General features: G+C 40.9%; 1 protein-coding gene and 1 pseudogene across 2 annotated transcripts in view; one reads left to right on the top strand and one right to left on the bottom strand.

Annotated features, from left to right (window-relative positions):
* The window catches only part of INO80D (INO80 complex subunit D), a 49613-nt gene that overhangs the window by 11812 nt on the left and 19312 nt on the right, over positions 1 to 18489 (top strand). Inside the window, exons 2-5 of the mRNA XM_081095486.1 lie at positions 2986 to 3026; positions 4367 to 4459; positions 4565 to 4811; positions 10315 to 11060. Coding sequence (XP_080951612.1) covers positions 4594 to 4811; positions 10315 to 11060 — 964 coding nt within the window. The 5' untranslated portion in view covers positions 2986 to 3026; positions 4367 to 4459; positions 4565 to 4593. The remainder of the gene's footprint in view (positions 1 to 2985; positions 3027 to 4366; positions 4460 to 4564; positions 4812 to 10314; positions 11061 to 18489) is intronic.
* LOC308522795 (large ribosomal subunit protein eL22-like) lies at positions 15190 to 15553 on the bottom strand (annotated as a pseudogene). The gene has a single exon. The product of its transcript is annotated as a large ribosomal subunit protein eL22-like (transcript).

The following is an 18489-nucleotide window of genomic DNA, read 5'->3' as shown; positions in this document are numbered from 1 at the left end:
TACCCTGTCACGCACAGAGCAGGGCCAATCGGGTTGGGTCGCTGCCCCCTGTCACTCACAGAGCAGGGCCAATAGGGGAGTTGGGGCACCGCCCCCTGTCACACAGAGCAGGGCCCGTGGGGGGTGGTTGGGACGTCGCCCTCTATCACCCACAGAGCAGGGCTGATCGGGGTTGGGGCGCCGCCACTCTCACACTCAGGGCAGGGCTGATGGGGAGGTTATGGCTCTACCCCGTTACACACAGAGCAGGGCCCGTGGGGGGGGGGGGGTTGGGGTGCCGCACCCTGTCACAGAGCAGTGCCGATCAGGGGGTTGGGGCACCACAGCCTGTCACACACAGAGCCGCAGGGCGATCAGGGGGTTGGGGAGCTCCCCCTGTCAGGCACAGAGCAGGGCTGATCAGGAGGTTGGGGCGCCTTCCCCTGTCATGAACAGAGCAGGGCGGATAGGGAGGTTGTGGCCCCACCCCCTGTCACACTGATCCCGGTGCCGGGAGGCCTCGCGGCTCCGCGGATCCCAGTGCTGGGAGGCATATTACCCTTTTACTATATAGCATAGAGGCCTGGTGCACGGGTGGGGGCCGGCTGGTTTGCCCTGAAGGATGTCCTGGATCAGGGTGGGGGTCCCCACTGGGGTGCCTGTCCAGCCTGGGTGAGGGGATGATGGCTGTGTGCAGCTGGTCACACACCCTTCAGGGTGGGGGTCCCCACTGGGGTGCCTGGCCAGCCTGGGTGAGGGGCTGAGGGCTGTTTTCAGGCTGGGGGTGACTGAAGCTCCCAACCGCGCCTTTTTTTCTTTTCTTTTTTTATTCTGGGCCAGCTTTAGCTCTGAGGCTCCAGCTCTTAGGCCTCTGCTGCTGAAAGCAGGTTTCTGGTCTTTGTTTACCTTCTGTATTTGAAACAATGTTGCGATCCTCCTGGCTGAAGCCCAGCGACTAAAGCAGGTTTCTGGGGTTTTGTTTAGCTTCTATATTTGTAACATAGTTGCTTAGAGTTGCAGCTCAGAGGCTGGCAGTGGCAGGCGGGGAACGTTGGTTTCCTCCGTCACTGAAGGAAGCAAGCCTCATATTAGCTTCCAGCTGCCTGGCTGCCGGCCGCCATCTTGGCTGGCAGTTAATTTGCATATCGCCCTGATTAGCCAATGGGAAGGGTAGCGGTCGTACGCTAATTACCATGTTTCTCTTTTATTAGGTAGGATAATACAGCTTTAAAATTTATAAAACAAAGAATATACAGAGAAACAGACAAATCAGTTCATAGTAGGGGGTTTTGACTGATCTCTTTGAGCTCTTGATAGAGCAACCAGACAAAATGTGTAATAATATAGTGGATGTTAATACCATGATATATGGTATAACAGACAACATACCCTGGGTACAATGAATGTGCTTCTTCAAGAATCCTTATGAGGCTCCAAAGACAACCTCAGTCAAACAAAAAAAAACAAACCCAAATATATGCAGGTATGTTCCTTATTCTTCTCTACAACTGAAACAAGGAAAACATAAAACTCTACCGTCTAAAACTAAATAACTCTTGGGTCAAAGGAGAAATTAAAATATCAAATCCAAATCAACTAAAAACTGCTGATATTCAAAATTCTGTGTAATAGTACCTTTGGGATATGGCTAAAGCAGTACTCCGGAAGATTCATAAATTACTAAGCAAGAAATAGAATAGAATATTTCAGCCCAAAGAAGTTACAAAAAAATAATAAATGAAAAGCAAACAGAAAGTTTATCAGCTCTGGCCATTGTGGCTTGGTTGGGTGTCATCCCACGCACCAGAAGGTTGCCAGATTGATTCCATGCCCAGGTTGCAGCTTGATCCCTGGTAGGGGGTGTGCAGGAGGCAGCTGATCGATAGTTCGCTCAAACATCGATGTTTTTCTCTCCCTCCTCCCTTTCTCTCTTTCTAAAAATCAATAAGAGAACGTATTATCAAAGATAAAAGCAGCAATTGATGAATTAGAAAACATACATGGAGATACTAATAACTCCAAGAGAGTTGAATTCTTTGTGTTTTTATTTTAGAGGATACTGGGGGAAAAAACCAGTCATGAACAAAGGGAGAAATCACAAATATCACATATGCGAATTAATGAATACACTGAATATGAGAAAAAATCATATATATTTAGGAAATTAAATGTAAGAGGTCATATTGCTAAAGTGTATGGGAATAAATGTGAAAACCTGATTCACTATGAAAAAGCAGTACTAAGCCCAGCAGTTCTAAGGAACATCATAACCGCAGTACTTTTTAACTTGCTCAAGAACATAGAAAAAGAGAAAGATTTTCTAAGTTATTTTTTGAAATATTTATTGATACCAAATTCTGGCAAAGCACACAAACAGAAAATTTAGATCTTTCTCCTACTACAGAAATATTAAATATTAACAAGTATAATTCAACAACACATTAAGATAATAATACATAATGACCAAGTTGCTTTCATCCCAGGACTGTAAGAAGAGTTCAGTGTCAGAAAATAATAAACACCATATTTTTTAAAGTATGAAAGAGAAAAATGATCATCTTTCCCAGAAGCTGAAAAAGAATTTGGTAACATTAATCATTAATTCTGAGGTTTTTTAAAAAATAGGACAACTTACTAAAATAGGAATTAATTGATAACTTTCTTTACATAATAGGAAATCATGTTAAAAGTCAACATTATTACCTTGGCGGTGTGGTTCAGTTTGGTTGTCATGCAGTACACCGTAAGGTTGCCGGTTCAGTACCCAGTTGGGGCACATGCTCAGGTTGTGGGCTAGATCCCTGATAGGGGGTGTGGGGGAGGCAGCTGATTATGTTTTGCTCTTGATCTTTTTCTCTCTCCCTTCTCTCTCAAAATCTGTAATTTTCATTTGTTCATTGTTTAACATGTATGAGGCACAGTACTTGGTGTGTTGCATGCTCTATCATTTGATCCTTGGAGCAGCTTGATGATAACATAGCTACTGTTATTATCCCTATTTTACAGATGAGAAAACTGAGGTTAAATGACTTGTTCAGGATAACAAAGTAAGTCCAGATTCTGAACTTGAGCAAATATATCTTCCGACTCCTGAAGCATTTGTGTGTCTTGCCAGTCACTCGTATAAGGAATTTCATAATGAGTTTAGTAAAGGAGAGAGTATTTTTTGAGGCTTTCTGTAGCTGGTATCTAAGCTGCTCTATCAGCTATGTGGGTGACTTTCAGAGTGTAGAGGAAGGGTGTTAGACCACATCAGCCCACTGCAATCATACTTGACAGATTAGTTGATTCAATTTCATTGTAGACTATGTGGTCTTATCCTATATAATAAAAGGCTAGTAAGCAAATCGAACCACAGAACGACCGGTCGCTATGACGTGCACTGACCACCAGGGGGCAGACGCTCAATGCAGGAGCTGCCCCCTGGTGGTCAGTGCGCTCCCACAAGGGGAGTGCCGCTCAGCCAGAAGCCAGGCTCACAGCTGGCGAGTGCAGTGGTGGTGGTGGGAGCCTCTCCCACCTCCAGAGCAGCACTAAGGATGTTTGACTGACGGCTTAGGCCCACTCCCCAGGGGTCATCAGTCGGACATACCCTGAGGGCTCCCCAACTGCGAGAGGGAACAGGCTGGGCTAAGGGACCCCCAACCCCCAGTGCACGAATTTCATGCACCAGGCCTCTAGTAATATATAAATTCTACTGCTGGAACTTTGTGTTTAGAGAGGTATGAGTATTGTGTCCTTTCTTCCATTTCTTCCTAAACCTCCAAAGACTCATAAACCATGATTATTATTCTATTTATTTTAATTGGGAGTGCCATGTAGTACCAAGAACTGAACTGAGTGGCGGAAGTGTGGTTGGGTGACTAGTCTTTGGGCTCAAGAAGTTTATAGTTTAGATGGGCTAAATGAGGGGGAAGATTAGAGGGAAAATTACTTTTTTAAAAACAGGAATTTGCTCTTTTTTAAATTTCATAAAAACATTTGTTACAAATTGCCAAACACTTGTCAACCTATCAAAAAATATAGACTTTCTGAGGGAAGTTTGTGGTCCATCGGCATTGTAAAGAGATTCGGGTTCTGAAAATAGGTATAGCCTGTAAGCAGCAGTAATGAGATGAAAAGACTTTATGGCGTTTGTTTGGTGGAAAACCCCTACCTGTTTTGAGGTATTTCCAAAACTTAACCAGAGGAGAAGTTATTTAGTTCAGTTTGGAGGGGTAAGGTAACTTAATATTTTATGCCTCTTATTACTTTAATTCAGTATTGGGATGTTGGATTACAATGAAGAATCCATCCCATTAGAAGGGTGATATAGTATTTTACTTCTGAGGTGAGGAAACTTCGCTTATTCCACTTTTGTTAACTAGGCCTTTTGATATTTTTATAGACAATCTGCTTCATCTTGATTCTGCAGCATTCCAAAGTGTGGTATCCTTGGGGTTCTCTTAACATTGCTATGGTGCAGAAGATTTAAAATCAGGTATGGCTATGGGGCCAGAAGTCGCTCAGTGAAATTCTCAACTTAAATCTCCCTTACACTCTCTGATTTATCATTTGGGTTTCTTTTTTTGTGGTGGTCTTTTAGCTGATGTTCACAAGGAATAGAGTCACGTGATGTATGAAGGGAAACATATACACTTCTCTGAGGTTGACAATAAGCCCTTGTGCTCATATAGCCCCAAACTGTGCAAGCAGCGGCGACTCAACGGCTACGCTTTCTGTATCAGACACGTTCTGGAGGACAAGACTGCCCCCTTCAAGCAATGTGAATATGTGGCCAAGTATAACAGCCAACGCTGCACCAACCCCATCCCCAAATCAGAGGATCGTAGGTAAGAGCTGGTAATGGGACTCAACCTTTGATTTAGTTAGGCTGGGATTTTTCTTTTTCTTGTCCTTTTTTCTTTTGATACAGTGAATGTAAAGGATGCTTTCCTGGAGTATTCTAATTAAACTTTGAAATGCTTCTAAAGATGAGAGATTGGTAATTTAAAAAAAGGGAATAGTAAATTTGGGGAATCATTTGAAAAGTATGTTTCAGTATTTTCTTTTTATATTGACTTAATAGACTTGCTAGGATTATGAAACTGTTGCTTAAAGTCTTAGTACTGATGTATTTAGTTTGCAGCCTTATAAAGTGTTTCTGACTTGTCATCTGCCTAAATGAGAAAAATTATAGGAACTACTTAGGTGTTGTAAGTAATGATAGTAATTTTGGAACTTTAAAATCTGTGCTTGAAAGGTAGAAAAGGGTAAGTATTTATTGAAAAAGAGTTATTCAAAAGAATGATTACTTGAATCACTCAGATGTACTTTTTTTTTTTTCAGATGTACTTTTTATCAGACTTCTTTTTGGTTAAAAAGAATTCCATATAGAGTATGTTTACTATAAATTGGAAACTGTATTTTCATAGTATGAGTGGCTGTTATCACTAGAATTATGAATTTATGCTTTGCTGAATTAAAAATAATAATACAGGAAGGTGTTTTAAAGAAGTCTTATGCTGGTTATTCACCTTTCATATTTTTAGGAAAATTCACACTAGATTTCACATATGATCTCTTTTTCTTCAGTTCTACAGAAACAGTATTCATCATTGTAGGTTATTACAATGAGGGGTGCATGTTTATTTTATAAGAAAGTTTCAAATATTTGTTATCTTTAGGTAGAAACTTTGAACTTTTTACTTTTCTTTTAGAGGTAAAAAGTTCATCCTTGTTCCATACATAAGCAGATGTCACCTGCATAAAAGGGTTGAAAAGGAATATGTATTTTATATTCAGAGTGAGCAATTTTTACCCTTTTAGGGTGAAATAAATAATTTGTGTTGATAGAGATCCCACCAAAATGAGTATAGTATAATGTGGTGATTTGGGAATACTCTGTTAGAATTTCTAATGAGCACTTAAGGCGTCAAATTACAATACCCGAAAGTTAGAAACAGCTGCTTAGTGAGGCAAGGAATAAAATTTTAATCTCAGGTGAGAAAGGGACCACTGTATTAGGGTAAACATATCTGTCCATTTGGTTTTCGCAGACTAAAAATGATAATTTCTTACCCCTGCCCTTTTTAAACTTAAAGAATGCAAGAACTTGGATTAATTTTTTACTTCGAGCTCCATTATAAATACATTTCTATAATTTTGTCTTAAATTCCATTTTTCACAGTTGTGATTGTTAACCTTCGATTTTTTTTAAAATTCAGCTGAAGCAAGTGTTATAGCTTACAGCAAGTAGTAAAGTGAGTCACTTCGAATTTGTCCAAAGTATTCTGTGAAGCATATGCCTTCACCTTTATATACTAAGAAATTTCCTTTTTTTAGAACAAGATAAGGGAAAGGATTTTTGTGTTGCTATGTCAAGAGAAGCTACTTCTTTTTTCAAAGTTGGTCCAAGAACATATGAATATGAATATATATATATATTTACCCAAGGATATTTTTTCCATTGATTTTTTTTTAGAGAGAGTGGAGGGAAGTGGAGAAAGGGAGAGAGACATTGATTGGTTACCTCCCACACTTGTACTTGCCTCCACTAGGGCCAGGAATTGAATCTGCAACCCAGGTACGTGCCCTTGACCAGGAATCAAACCAATGACCCTTCAATCCATAGGCCAATGCTCTAACCACTGAGAAAAACTGGTCAGGGCTATAATTTTTTGGGTATTGGTATTTTTGTTTGTAGGGTTGTTTGAAAATAGAATTAAAGTAGACTTTAACACAGGTAATATTCTTATGTTACCTCAAGAATTCCAAGCTGAATTTATGTAATAATATCTTGACCAGTGTATAAATATTGATAGTTCTAACTATACTACTGTAGAAAAGATTAATATTTTGAAAATGTACTTTCATTATTATTGATGCAATTACTACTTGGGCACCTAGGTATTTGAGATGGTTTATATATTGTTTTAGAGGAAAATAAAATTTAAGGATTTTTTTCCCATTGATATTTTTAGAGAGAGTGGAAGGGAGGAGAGACAGAAATATCAATGTGAGAGAGACATATCTATTAGTTGCCTCCCACACATACCCCAGCAGGGGCTGGGGATTGAGCCTGCAGTCGAGGTATGTGCCCTTGACCGGAATCGAACGCCGAACCTTTCAGTCAGCAGGCTGATGCTCTATCCACTGAACCAATCCAGCCAGTGCTCAAGGATTTTTAATGGACAAAATTATCTGGTTGGTGGTCAGCTAGAGGAAGCTTCTTGATATCAGTGTCTAGCTTATCTGGTGTGCATTATAAATGCTAACTTATGAGTTCCAGCTCTTTGAAATAGAATAGTGTTATATGCTCAGTAGAAGTAATGGTATAATTAAAAGGTAAAAATCATTTTCTAAGCTAGGGCTCATTATTGTACCCTTTTTTTCAGAGATCATGGTTATATTAAGTTGGTTATTTTATATAATATTTTAAATTTAAGTTTGCTATAATATATATATATATATATATATATGTGTGTGTGTGTGTGTGTGTGTGTGTGTGTGTGTATGTGTGTGTATATCTATTTTACTAGTATGTATATATTAGCCAGGAAAACTCGTCATCTATATGTTTATTTTCTAAAACAGTTTAAGATAAAATTCACATCCCATATGTTTACCCATTTAAAGTATATAACTCAGTATTTTTTAGTATATTCACTGGGTTGTGCAACTGTGGTCACCACAGTCTAATTTTACATTTTCTTCCCCCCAGAACCCCATTAGCAGTTACTAATTCTTTTAGACTAGAAATTCACGTTTGCACACTTATTTTAAATGCTAGTAAGCTGTTCTCGGTGTGAAGAGGTGGAGGTTTAGGAGTTCTGACTGTTGTGATAGTGCCGCCAGTGTGGCTGCAGTGCGTGCAGAGCGAGGCTGAGGGAGTACTGTTCATGCATCAGCCTCTGCTGTGTTACATGATGAAGCACATAGTGGCCTCATTTACCAGTTCAGGCTGCCCACATGTCAATGACCAGGAAAGTCTGATTTGTAAATTAAAAAAACAACCCATCTATTTTTCTTCACTAAAAAAACTAATCCATTTGTCAATTTGAAAGTGAGTTGAAAACAACAAAACCTTTATTCTATACTAGAGGCCTAGTGCATGAAATTCATGCACAGGAAAGGTCCCTAGGCCTGGCTGGTGACCAGGGATGATTGGGGCCTTCCTTCGTTCCACACCATCACCTGGTGGTCAGTGCATGTCATAGTGAGCGAGTGAACTCACAGTCTCTCAGTCGAACTCCTGAGGAGACAATTTGCATATTAGGCTTTTATATAGAGAGACTAGGGGCCCGGTGCACGAAATTCGTGCACTGGGTGTGTGTGGGGGGGAGTGTCCCTCAGCCCAGCCTGCCCCCTCTCACATACTGGGAGCCCTCAGGCGTTGACCCCCATCACCCTCCAATCGCAGGATCGGCCCCTTGCCCAGGCCTGACGCCTCTGACAGAGGTGCCAGGCCTGGGCAGGGGACCCTCATTTCCCCCATCACTGCTTCTGCCCCCAGCCCAGGCCTGATGCCTCTGGCCCAGGCATCAGGCCTGGGCAGGGGACCCCCAGACCCCTCCGATTGCTGGCTCTGCCCCTTGCCCAGGCCTGATGCCTCGGCCAGAGGCGTAGACCCCCATCACCCTCTGATCACCCGATCAGCCCCTTGCCCAGGCCTGACGCCTCCGCCAGAGGTGTCAGGCTTGGACAGGGGACCCCCATCTCCCCCCGATCACTGGCTCTGGCCCCCACCCAGGCCTGAAGCCTCTGGCCCAGGAATCATGCCTGGGCAGGGGACCCCCATCTCCCTCTGATCGCTTGCTCCACCCCCCGCCCAAGCCTGACGTCTCTGACCCAGGCTTCAGGCCTGGGCAAGGGGACCATCATATCCCCCCAATCCCCGGCTCAGCCCCCCGCCCAGGCCTGATGCCTCGGCCAGAGGAGTTGACCCTTATCACCCTCCGATCACCAATCACCAGATCGGCCCCTTGACCAGGCCTGAGGCCTCCGGCAGAGGTGTCAGGCCTGGGCAGGGGACCCCCAGCTCCCCGCAGTTGCAGGCTCTGCCCCTGCCTAGGCCTAACGCCTCTGGCTGAGGCGTCCGGCTCGGGCAGCAGGGACCCGCAGCTGCAGCGGCCCCGCGATCGTGGGCTTCGCTTTAGGCCCAGGCAAGGGACCCCTAGCTCCCGGGACTGCCAGCTTCGACCGTGTCTAGCTCCCATCCCTGGCTCCACCCCTACTTCCTGCTATCACTGGCCAGGGCAGCAAAGGCGCCTGATTCTCCCATCATCAGCTCTTAGCTCCCCACTGGGTTTCCGATCACTGTCAGTGGCAGGGGGCTTCTTCCTGCTTTCCCTTTCGCCTCCCTGCATTGTGCCTACATATGCAAATTAACCGCCATCTTGTTGGCAGTTAACTGCCAATCATAGTTGGCAGTTAACTGCCAATCTTAGTTGGCAGTTAACTGCCAATCTTAGTTGGCAGTTAATTTGTATATAGCCCTGATTAGCCAATGAAAAGGGTATCGTCGTACACCAATTACCATTTTTCTCTTTTATTAGTGTAGATTGGGAAGCGTGAACTCCTGAGGAGACAATTTGCATATTAGGCTTTTATATAGAGAGATTGGGAAGTGTCTACAGTTACTACAGTTATCCCTGAAGCCCTTCCTCTTGCTGGCCAGCTTTATGAATCTGTTCTCTGTGTGTGTAGAACATACAGTGGACACTTGACATTCTTAAGGATTACATCATAAGATCTTTTTTAAAAAATTGATTTGTTAATTTGAGAGACAGAAATTTGTTGAAAAAATTGATTTATTTGAGAGAGAGAAATTTGTTGTTCCACTTACTTATGCTTTCATTGGCTGATTCATGTATGTGCCCTGACCAGGGATCAAACCCGAAACCTTGGAGTATCAGGAGGACTCTCTAACCAACTTATGGGCTGGGGCCCATAAGATCTTTATGAATTTCTAATACTTGAATGGCTTTAGAACACATATTTTTTTCTCCGTAAGAGAATTTTAAGTGACTCTTATGAGTTACTCTGTTTGCTATGAATAAAGGATAAGAAAGCGGTCTGAGAAGCAATAGCTGGGCCACTCAGTATTTGAGTGACTTCTGTCTGGCGGCCTCTGCATGTGTACAGTCACATATTCGCTTCAGCAAAATTGCCAGACTTTGAGGATTGCTTCAGAGGAGTGGAAGTTGCATGTATGAAATTCATCAATGTCAAGAGTTACTCTAATCAAGCATTTTTAACATATTAGGATTCATATTTTATAAAATGTAGTTTTATATTTTGCTTTTCTTAATATATATCATGAACATTTTCCCATGTATGTTTCTGTTTTTAAAGGTACTGCAACAGCCACTTGCAGGTACTTGGCTTTATCCCGAAAAAAGAGAGGAAGAAAAAGAATGATCCTATAGATGAGGTAAAGGGCAGGCACCAGATGGATACCATGGCCTTTAGCCTGGCGGTGCCCACGTTGGCCTTGAAGATGCCCAACGGACTGGACGGCATGTCCCTCTCTCCACCGGGGGCAAGGGTCCCTCTCCACTACCTGGAAACCGAGTTGGAAGACCCGTTCGCTTTCAACGAGGAAGATGATGACCTAAAGAAAGGGGCAACTGTGAGAAAGAAGTTGCAGAGCAAGTTGGCCCAGAATCGTCAGCGCCAGAGAGAGACAGAGATTTTAAAAGTTCGGCAAGAGCACTTTAGTCCCCCTCCTGCACCTTCCCAGCAGCAGCCTCCGCAGCAGCACTCCAGCCTGTCACCTTTACCCGCGCCTGTCAAACCTCCAGCGCCACCGCAGGGCTTAGTCTGCAAGTCACCTCAGCCTCCGAACACCAGCCTACCACTGCAGGGAGTGGCCCCCACCACACACACTATAGCACAAGCGAGGCAGTGGTCTCACAAGAGGCCTCTGCCCCTCCTGCCATCCAGTAGGGCTCCTGTCGTGGACCCGCCCAGGACTGACCGGGTCCTTATGAAAGCCACAGCCTTCTCTCCACACTTCTCTTGTATAAGTCGACTGCAGAGACTGGTGAAACTGTGCACTCAGAAGCATCAGTTGGACACTGATCTGTTTCCCCATTTGGGTGAGTTACCTGTTACGTATCATATATGTGTAAGACAACAAAATGGGCACTTTTGCATGAGGCTTTATTTTTATAACTACCACATACGTGATGGGGGAGAAGAACATTTGGATAGAGTGTCCCGTGGAAGATTCTGTATTTAGGTAGACCACCGTCAAGGAAATATGCTGCTGGAGAGGGTAATACTTGGTGAACAGGATACAGAGAAAGGAGTTGGGAGTTTAGAATCCCAGTCATAGCTTGTAATAGTAGTTGTGGCAGCAGCAGCAGCAGCAGCAGTAGTAAAAGGCAGTTGTGTTTGATTGCATGCCTCTGTGGTCTCAGTACCTGTGTGTCCAGTGAAGTTCTCTACGTGTGTTATCGTAGGACTTTGGAATAATGAGAGCATTGTTAATATCTGCCAACAGTTTAAAAGAGAACTTGAAAAAATTCCCAAAGCAATTAGTGTTTATGCTTAAGAAAATCTCTTTGATCCCAAGTTTATAAAGATATTCTATATTTTATATTAATAGTTTGATTATTTTTGATCATTTAAATCTTTAACTCATTTGGAATTTATTTTTGAATGTGGTATGAGCTGTGATTCTGACCGGCGGAAAAATTATTTGCATGAGATGACAGCAATAGAAAAATGGGGAAAGGATGGGTATAGAGGAAGAAGAAATATAAGTGCTCAATAAACAAATAAATCTCAAACCCCAAAGCAGGCAGGAAATGCAAATTAAAGTAATAATGAATTCTCATCAGATTGGCAAAAATTATACCCAGTGTTGATGAGGATATGGGATCTCAGACATTGTTGGTAAGTAGTATTACAGTATTTGCTAAATCAAAGTCATATGCACAGCCAGCAAACTCGCTTTAGGGATTCTGTCTTATGGATCACAGTAATCAGAATGTAGGGATCTGTGTTCAAAGACGTTTATTACAGCATTGCTTGTCATATTAAAAATCTGCAAACAATCTTTATAACCAATAGGAAACCTTGGGTAAATTATGATGCATCTATGTTTTTGAAGTATTATGCAGCTCATAGAAAGAATGAATGAAATCTATATTTTTACCTGGCTGTGCCCATGATATGTATTAACAAGTAGAAAAAAATCAAGAGGCATTTGTATAGTATCTTATTTTTGTAAAAATAAATAAACAAGGGACATCAGTATATCTGTTGCTTGAGTATATGGATAGATGTTTGCCTATTAGGTGTGAGTATAGGTCAAGTGCGAGTGGATATACACTGCTGAGCTGTTAACATTGGCTGCCACAAGCAGATGGAGTGGACAGGGTGTGTTTTTAAGTAGCTGGGAGTTGTTTCTCCTATTACTAAACCATGTATGACTTTTGTTCATTAAAAAAACAAACAAAACTTAAAATATATAAACAAAAATAATAAAATGCCCCAAATATCATTAAATTGAGTTCCTGCTATATGCACAGTTTTGTAATTTTTAAAAATTTTGGTAATGTATTACCAATTAGTAATTTTTCATACACAACATAATTTGTCACAGCTGAATACCTTTTCTAATGTAAGTAACATCCATTATAAATTGTTGTAGCTGTATAGCCTTGCAGTAAAACAATTAGTCATATCTTTAATTTTTCCTTTAAATAAGTTCCTAGAAGCAGAATTGCTGATTCCAAGCTTTTGCATTCTTAAAGAGGTTTGTGATAGGTGCTGCCAAATTTTCCTTCAGAATTATTTTGTCAGTTTACCCATTTGGCAGTGAATGAGAATGACACCTTCTCTATATCTTTATAGGCATGGGTATTAGATAATATTATTAATACTATTATAATTATTTTATGTTTGCAATTTTTATAGAAATTTTACTTTAATTTGCATAACTTAGATCAGTGTTTCTCAAATGTTGGGCCTTAGGATCCCTTTATCCTCTTAAAGATTATTGCGGACAACACAGAGTTTTGTGTGAGTTATATCTATTGATATTTACTGAATTAGAAGTTGATACAGAAGTTTAAAAATAACTCATTTAAAAATAAACTCACCACATGTTAACATGTTCTTTTTATGAAAAATAAGTATGGTTTCCAAAACAAATATCATGTGAAGGAGCAGCATTGTTTTACAAATCCGACTATCTGATCTACTAGAAGACAGATTCTCATATTTCCTTCTGTATTTAGTCTGTCGTTATATGCAGTTTTGGTTAGTAGATGAAAATGTGTCCTTACACATTTGGAAAAGGGAGGAATACTTTAATAGCTTTTTTTTTTTCCCCCAAATAATTGTGCATATTCTTATTTGATTCTACACCAAAACTTGGTAAGTGTTAATTTCTTTAAAAGTAGTTATAATGTGGAATCTGCTATCAGATCAAGGAATTTTACATACCGTTACATTAAAATCCATTGATTTTCCTTGTACTTGAATGGATCATTTTAAAAATATATATTTTTTATTTATTGATTGATTTAAGAGAGAGAGAGAGGGAGGGGAAGAGAGAAAAATATTGATTTGTTGCTCCACTTATCCGAGCACCCATTGGTTGATTCTTGTTGTGCTCTGACTAGGGATTGAATCCAAAACCTTGGATATGGGTACCATGCTCTACCCAGCTCATTATGTAAAGACTAGAGGCCTGATGCACAAAATCTGTGCAAAAGTAGGCCTTCCTTCCCCTGGCTGCTGGCACCAGCTTCCCTCTGGCACGCAGGACCCGGGCTTCCCTCGCAGCCCCAGCTTCATCTGGAAGGACATCTGGTCTAAATAGCATTTTATCCTTTTATTTTTATAGATTTAAAATTACCACCAATTTCATCAGAAAAGTCTGTTAGGAAGTTGTCATACTCTCAGTCAGGGGTCCTCAAACTACGGCCCGCGGGCCACATGTGGCCGCCGAAAACATTTATCCGGCCCACCGGGTGTTTTTGCCACCGCTGCCTGTCCTGCTTAGCAGCCGACTCGTCCTGGGCCCGCAGTGCACACGTGTGGAATGTCTGAGGGACAGTGAACTGGCCCCCAGTTTAAAAAGTTTGAGGACCTCTGCTCTCAGTGATGAATTCAAATTTTCAACAACAAAAAAAATCAAGCTCTCAGGTAAAACTTTGAAAGATATTGGCAACAAATAATGTCCATTGTCATTACTCTTTCAAATAAAAATGGTATTGAAGGGGGGGGAGGGGAAGCAAGTTTAGGTCACAGTTAAAACAGTCATGCAAGTACTTTTCCTCAAGACAGCCATCATACTTTTTTTGTATGCAACAGAGGTGCTTTATATATACTTCACATTTAGTCACACAGAATGTTATAAAGACATACATCAGTGATGGTGAACCTTTTGAGCTCGGCGTGTCAGCATTTTGAAAAACCCTAACTTAACTCTGGTGCCGTGTCACATATAGAATTTTTTTGATATTTGCAACCATAGTAAAACAAAGACTTATATTTTTGATATTTATTTTATATATTTAAATGCCATTTAACAAAGAAAAATCAACCAAAAAATGAGTGTCATAGGTTTGCCATCACTGACATATACTAAGGAATTGAGATTTAATGAAATAAACAATTTTTAATAAACAAGTGCTTTATCAAGAACATCCTTAAAACTTTATTGCTTTTATTTAACTGTAAGTCCTGGTGTGAAACATATACTGACTTCTAGTACAGTTTGTAGCCACTGCTTTGACTTATGCCAGCAGTTTTACCCATCATAGTTGTTGTATCATCAGTGTAACTGTCAACACAGTGAAAAAGACAAGTAATTTCTTAGTTTTATTTTAAAGACAGGGTTGACTTAAGGAACTCCCTTGTGAGTGTCAGGGACCCCTGGGAATCTTTGGACCACACTTTGAGTGAGAACTGTTATTTTAGATTATTAATATTGTGAATATTTGTCCATATGTGTTTTTTTGGACATTTGTATTTCTTATTTCGCCTTTTCAATTTTTCATTCATTTTTAATGATGTGTTTCTGGGTTTCTTTATTAGTAAGAGCTGTTTATGCATACTTCGTGTTTGTTACAATACTTCTCCTCCCTCCCATTTGTTATTTGCTTTTAAATATCTATTATGATTTTAGAATGGAAAAGTTAAATTTTTTTTTTTTGGTTCCTAAGTTTTATTCAAGAACTCATACAAAATGTGCCAGATAAATTAGTTTTAATCCTCATCTTCCTCCTCCTCTTCATCCTGGTTTATCTGGAAGTAACGCAATTCGTAACTCTTAGCTGTTAGCAACTACACACAACCAGGCACGTAGAGTATTCTTCAAATATATTTTGGTGAGATATTTCAAATACCTTTTGGAAAAAGGCACCTTGGACATCTTGCTTCTTTCAGTGGTTACAACCCCCCTGTCCAGATTCCCAGCTTTTCCATTCACTTTGATTCTCTCCTGAAGAAACTGCTCAAAGTTGGCAGCGTCCATAGTTTTATCTTCTGGGTGGTGCAGTCAAGGGGAGCTTCAGAACCTGCTTCTCTTTTTTTTGCTCCCCTTCGCCACGAGCTTTTTCACGGGAGCCATGGCGGCCGCGGAGGCAGATAAAAAGGACAAGTTAAAATTTTTAATGTATTCTCTTTTTTTAAGGATTTCTTCCTTTTTAGTCAGTCGTCGTGTCCCCGTCCCCCCCTCCCCCCCCGTTCCTCCCCTCCCCTCCCGCCAATCTTTGGGTGCTCTTCATCCCATCAGTATTTCACCTATATATATATATTTTTTAGTCCTTTTATTATTTACTCTAGAGCAGTGGTTCTCAACCTGTGGGTCGCGACCCCTTTGGCAGTCGAACGACCCTTTCACAGGGGTCGCCTAAGACCATCCTGCATATCAGATATTTACATTATGATTCATAATAGTAGCAACATTACAGTTAATGAAGTAGCAACGAAAATAATTTTTTGGTTGGGTCACAACATGAGGAACTGTATTTAAAGGGCCAGAAGGTTGAGAACCACTGCTCTAGAGGCCCGGTACACAGGGGTGGGGTGGGAGAGGGGTGGCCATCCCTCAGCCCGGCCTGCAGTCTCTCGCAATCCAGGACCCTTTGGGGGATGTCGGGCCTAAACCGGCAGTTGGACATCCTCTTGCAATCCAGGACGCTGCATGCACCAGTGACCATACTTTTCATATAGGTGAAAGGCATCTTGCTGTTGTATGGGCAGCTACATTTTTTTGCCCTGATTATAAAAAGTAGTACATAACATGATCCTTCTGAGGCAGTAGTACCATTTTCCCCATCTTATGGGTGGAAAAACTGAAGCAGAGAGAAGTTAATTGGCTTTGTCACACAGTTCTAAGTGTCAAAACCAGGGTTGACCACAAAATGTGCAAGTCAGAGTCCATGCAGGTCATCACTGCATCATCCTGCTTTTTCAATGTTAGAATAGCCTTGCCAGGTTTTAATTTTTAAATCTAAGAGACTGTTCCCAATATATAGGGTAGGGTCCCTAGGCCTGGCCAGCGATCAGGGCCATCTGTGGGGCAGTCAGGCAGAGTGATGGGGGGGTTTGCCTCTGGGGGGTGGGGGCAGACGCTCAACGCAGGAACTGCATTGAACGTCTGTCCCCTGGTGATCAGTGCACATCATAGCAACTGACCACTGGTTGGTCGATTTGCATATTAGGGTTTAGTATAAGGGATTTTAGTCATCTATTTGGAACTCATGAGGTGTTAGTTTTGAGGCAGAGATCTAACTTTTCCCCGCTGAATTTTTGCCTCTTATTCTGTCACTTACCTATATCATCTACTAGAGTTTTTACTCTTACTTCTGGATGCTGATAATTTTTTAGCTTTTGATTTTGAATGTCATGTTGAGGGATGATTTCTATCATGTTGAATGGAATAAAACTTGCAGAAAAGCATTGTCTTTTTCTTTTTTAACTCAAACATATTAGGAGCCCAAGTTTTCAAAACAAAGATTATTTTGGAGAAACCAGAAATTGTAATGCACTGTTACGACCAAACATTATCTGCATTAATGTCAGCAAAAAATACTTTTTGAAAATGCAGTCTTGCCCTGGCTGGTTTGGCTCAGTGGATAGAGCGTCGGTCTGCAGACTGGAAGGTCCCAGGTTCGATTCCAGTCAAGGCATGTACCTTGGTTGTGGGCACATCCCCAGTAGGAGGTGTGCGGGAGGCAGCTGATAGATGTTTCTCGCTCATCGATGTTTCTGGCTCTCTGTCCCTCTACCTTCCTCTCTGTAAAAAAATCAATAAAATATATTTTTTAAAAATGCAGTCTTGCAATTGGCTTTAGAACTCCTGGCTGGGCTGGTTATCTCAGTAAGTTACATTAAACTAGTGATAATGAAGCCAAGATTAAAGGTTTGCTTTATTGGACAGTTGTTATTATAATAGGAGAAACACTTATATTTTATGTTCTTATGATTTAGATTGTGACATTTTCAGAGAAAGTATAGGTGTCTTGGTAGAAATTATTATAACTTCTACAGATAACCCCTGTTCTAATTTTTCAAAGATGCCTAAATGTCACTTTGTGTTTGAAAGAAAGAATGCACCATTCAACATCCTGAGGCTGATGCTGTTGTGATCACTTGATTTTTACTTTAAGAAAACAAAACAAATTACTAATTATTTTAGTTGAGAGAAAGTAACTTACTTTTGAAAATGACCTGAAATCTTGAACCTAGATTTGAGGTTTCTTATGCCAGTGGCAATGTGTTCTTTAATTTTAAGCGTTTAAAGCAGCGGTTCTCAACCTGTGGGTCACGACCCCTTTGAGGGTCGAACGACCCTTTCACAGGGGTCGCCTAAGACCATCGGAAAACACATATATAATTACATATTGTTTTTGTGATTAATCACTATGCTTTAATTATGTTCAATTTGTAACAATGCAAATATATCCTGCATATCAGATATTTACATTACAATTCATAACAGTAGCAAAATTACAGTTATGAAGTAGCAACGGAAATAATTTTATGGCTGGGGGTCACCACAACATGAGGAACTGTATTAAAGGGTCGCGGCATTTGGAAGGTTGATGAGAACCACTGATTTAAAGTTTGCATTTCCGTTAACTTTATCTTAATTTCTCTACTTATCACATGTAAACTTATTTAAATTATGTAAGAAGCCCTGACTGGTGTGGCTCAGTTGACTGAGTGTGGTCCTATGCACCTAAGGATTGATGATTCAATTCCTGGTCAAGGCATATTCCTGGGTTGCACGCTCAAACCCCAGTAGTGGGTGTGCAGGAGGCAGCCAATCTATGTTTTTCTCTCTCTCTTCTCCCTTCACCTTTCTCTCTCTAAATCAATTTTAAAAAAAGATTTAAATTATGGAAGAAATCTGTGAAGTCCTTTTAAATATAACTTTAATGATTTTTGACAGTCTCAAGAAGGAAGATGTAGAATACTGGTTATCTAATTAAAGTCTAACAGCAGCATGAGTATATTAAAGTAATGTAGTCTCACATGCTGGCATATTTTAGGCTCATC

The sequence above is a fragment of the Myotis nattereri genome, assembly GCF_964212035.1.
Source record: "Myotis nattereri genome assembly, chromosome: 7".
Lineage (NCBI taxonomy): Eukaryota > Metazoa > Chordata > Mammalia > Chiroptera > Vespertilionidae > Myotis > Myotis nattereri.
The sequence above is the reverse complement of the archived record's forward strand: the minus strand, read 5'-3'. Positions and strand labels throughout refer to the sequence as shown.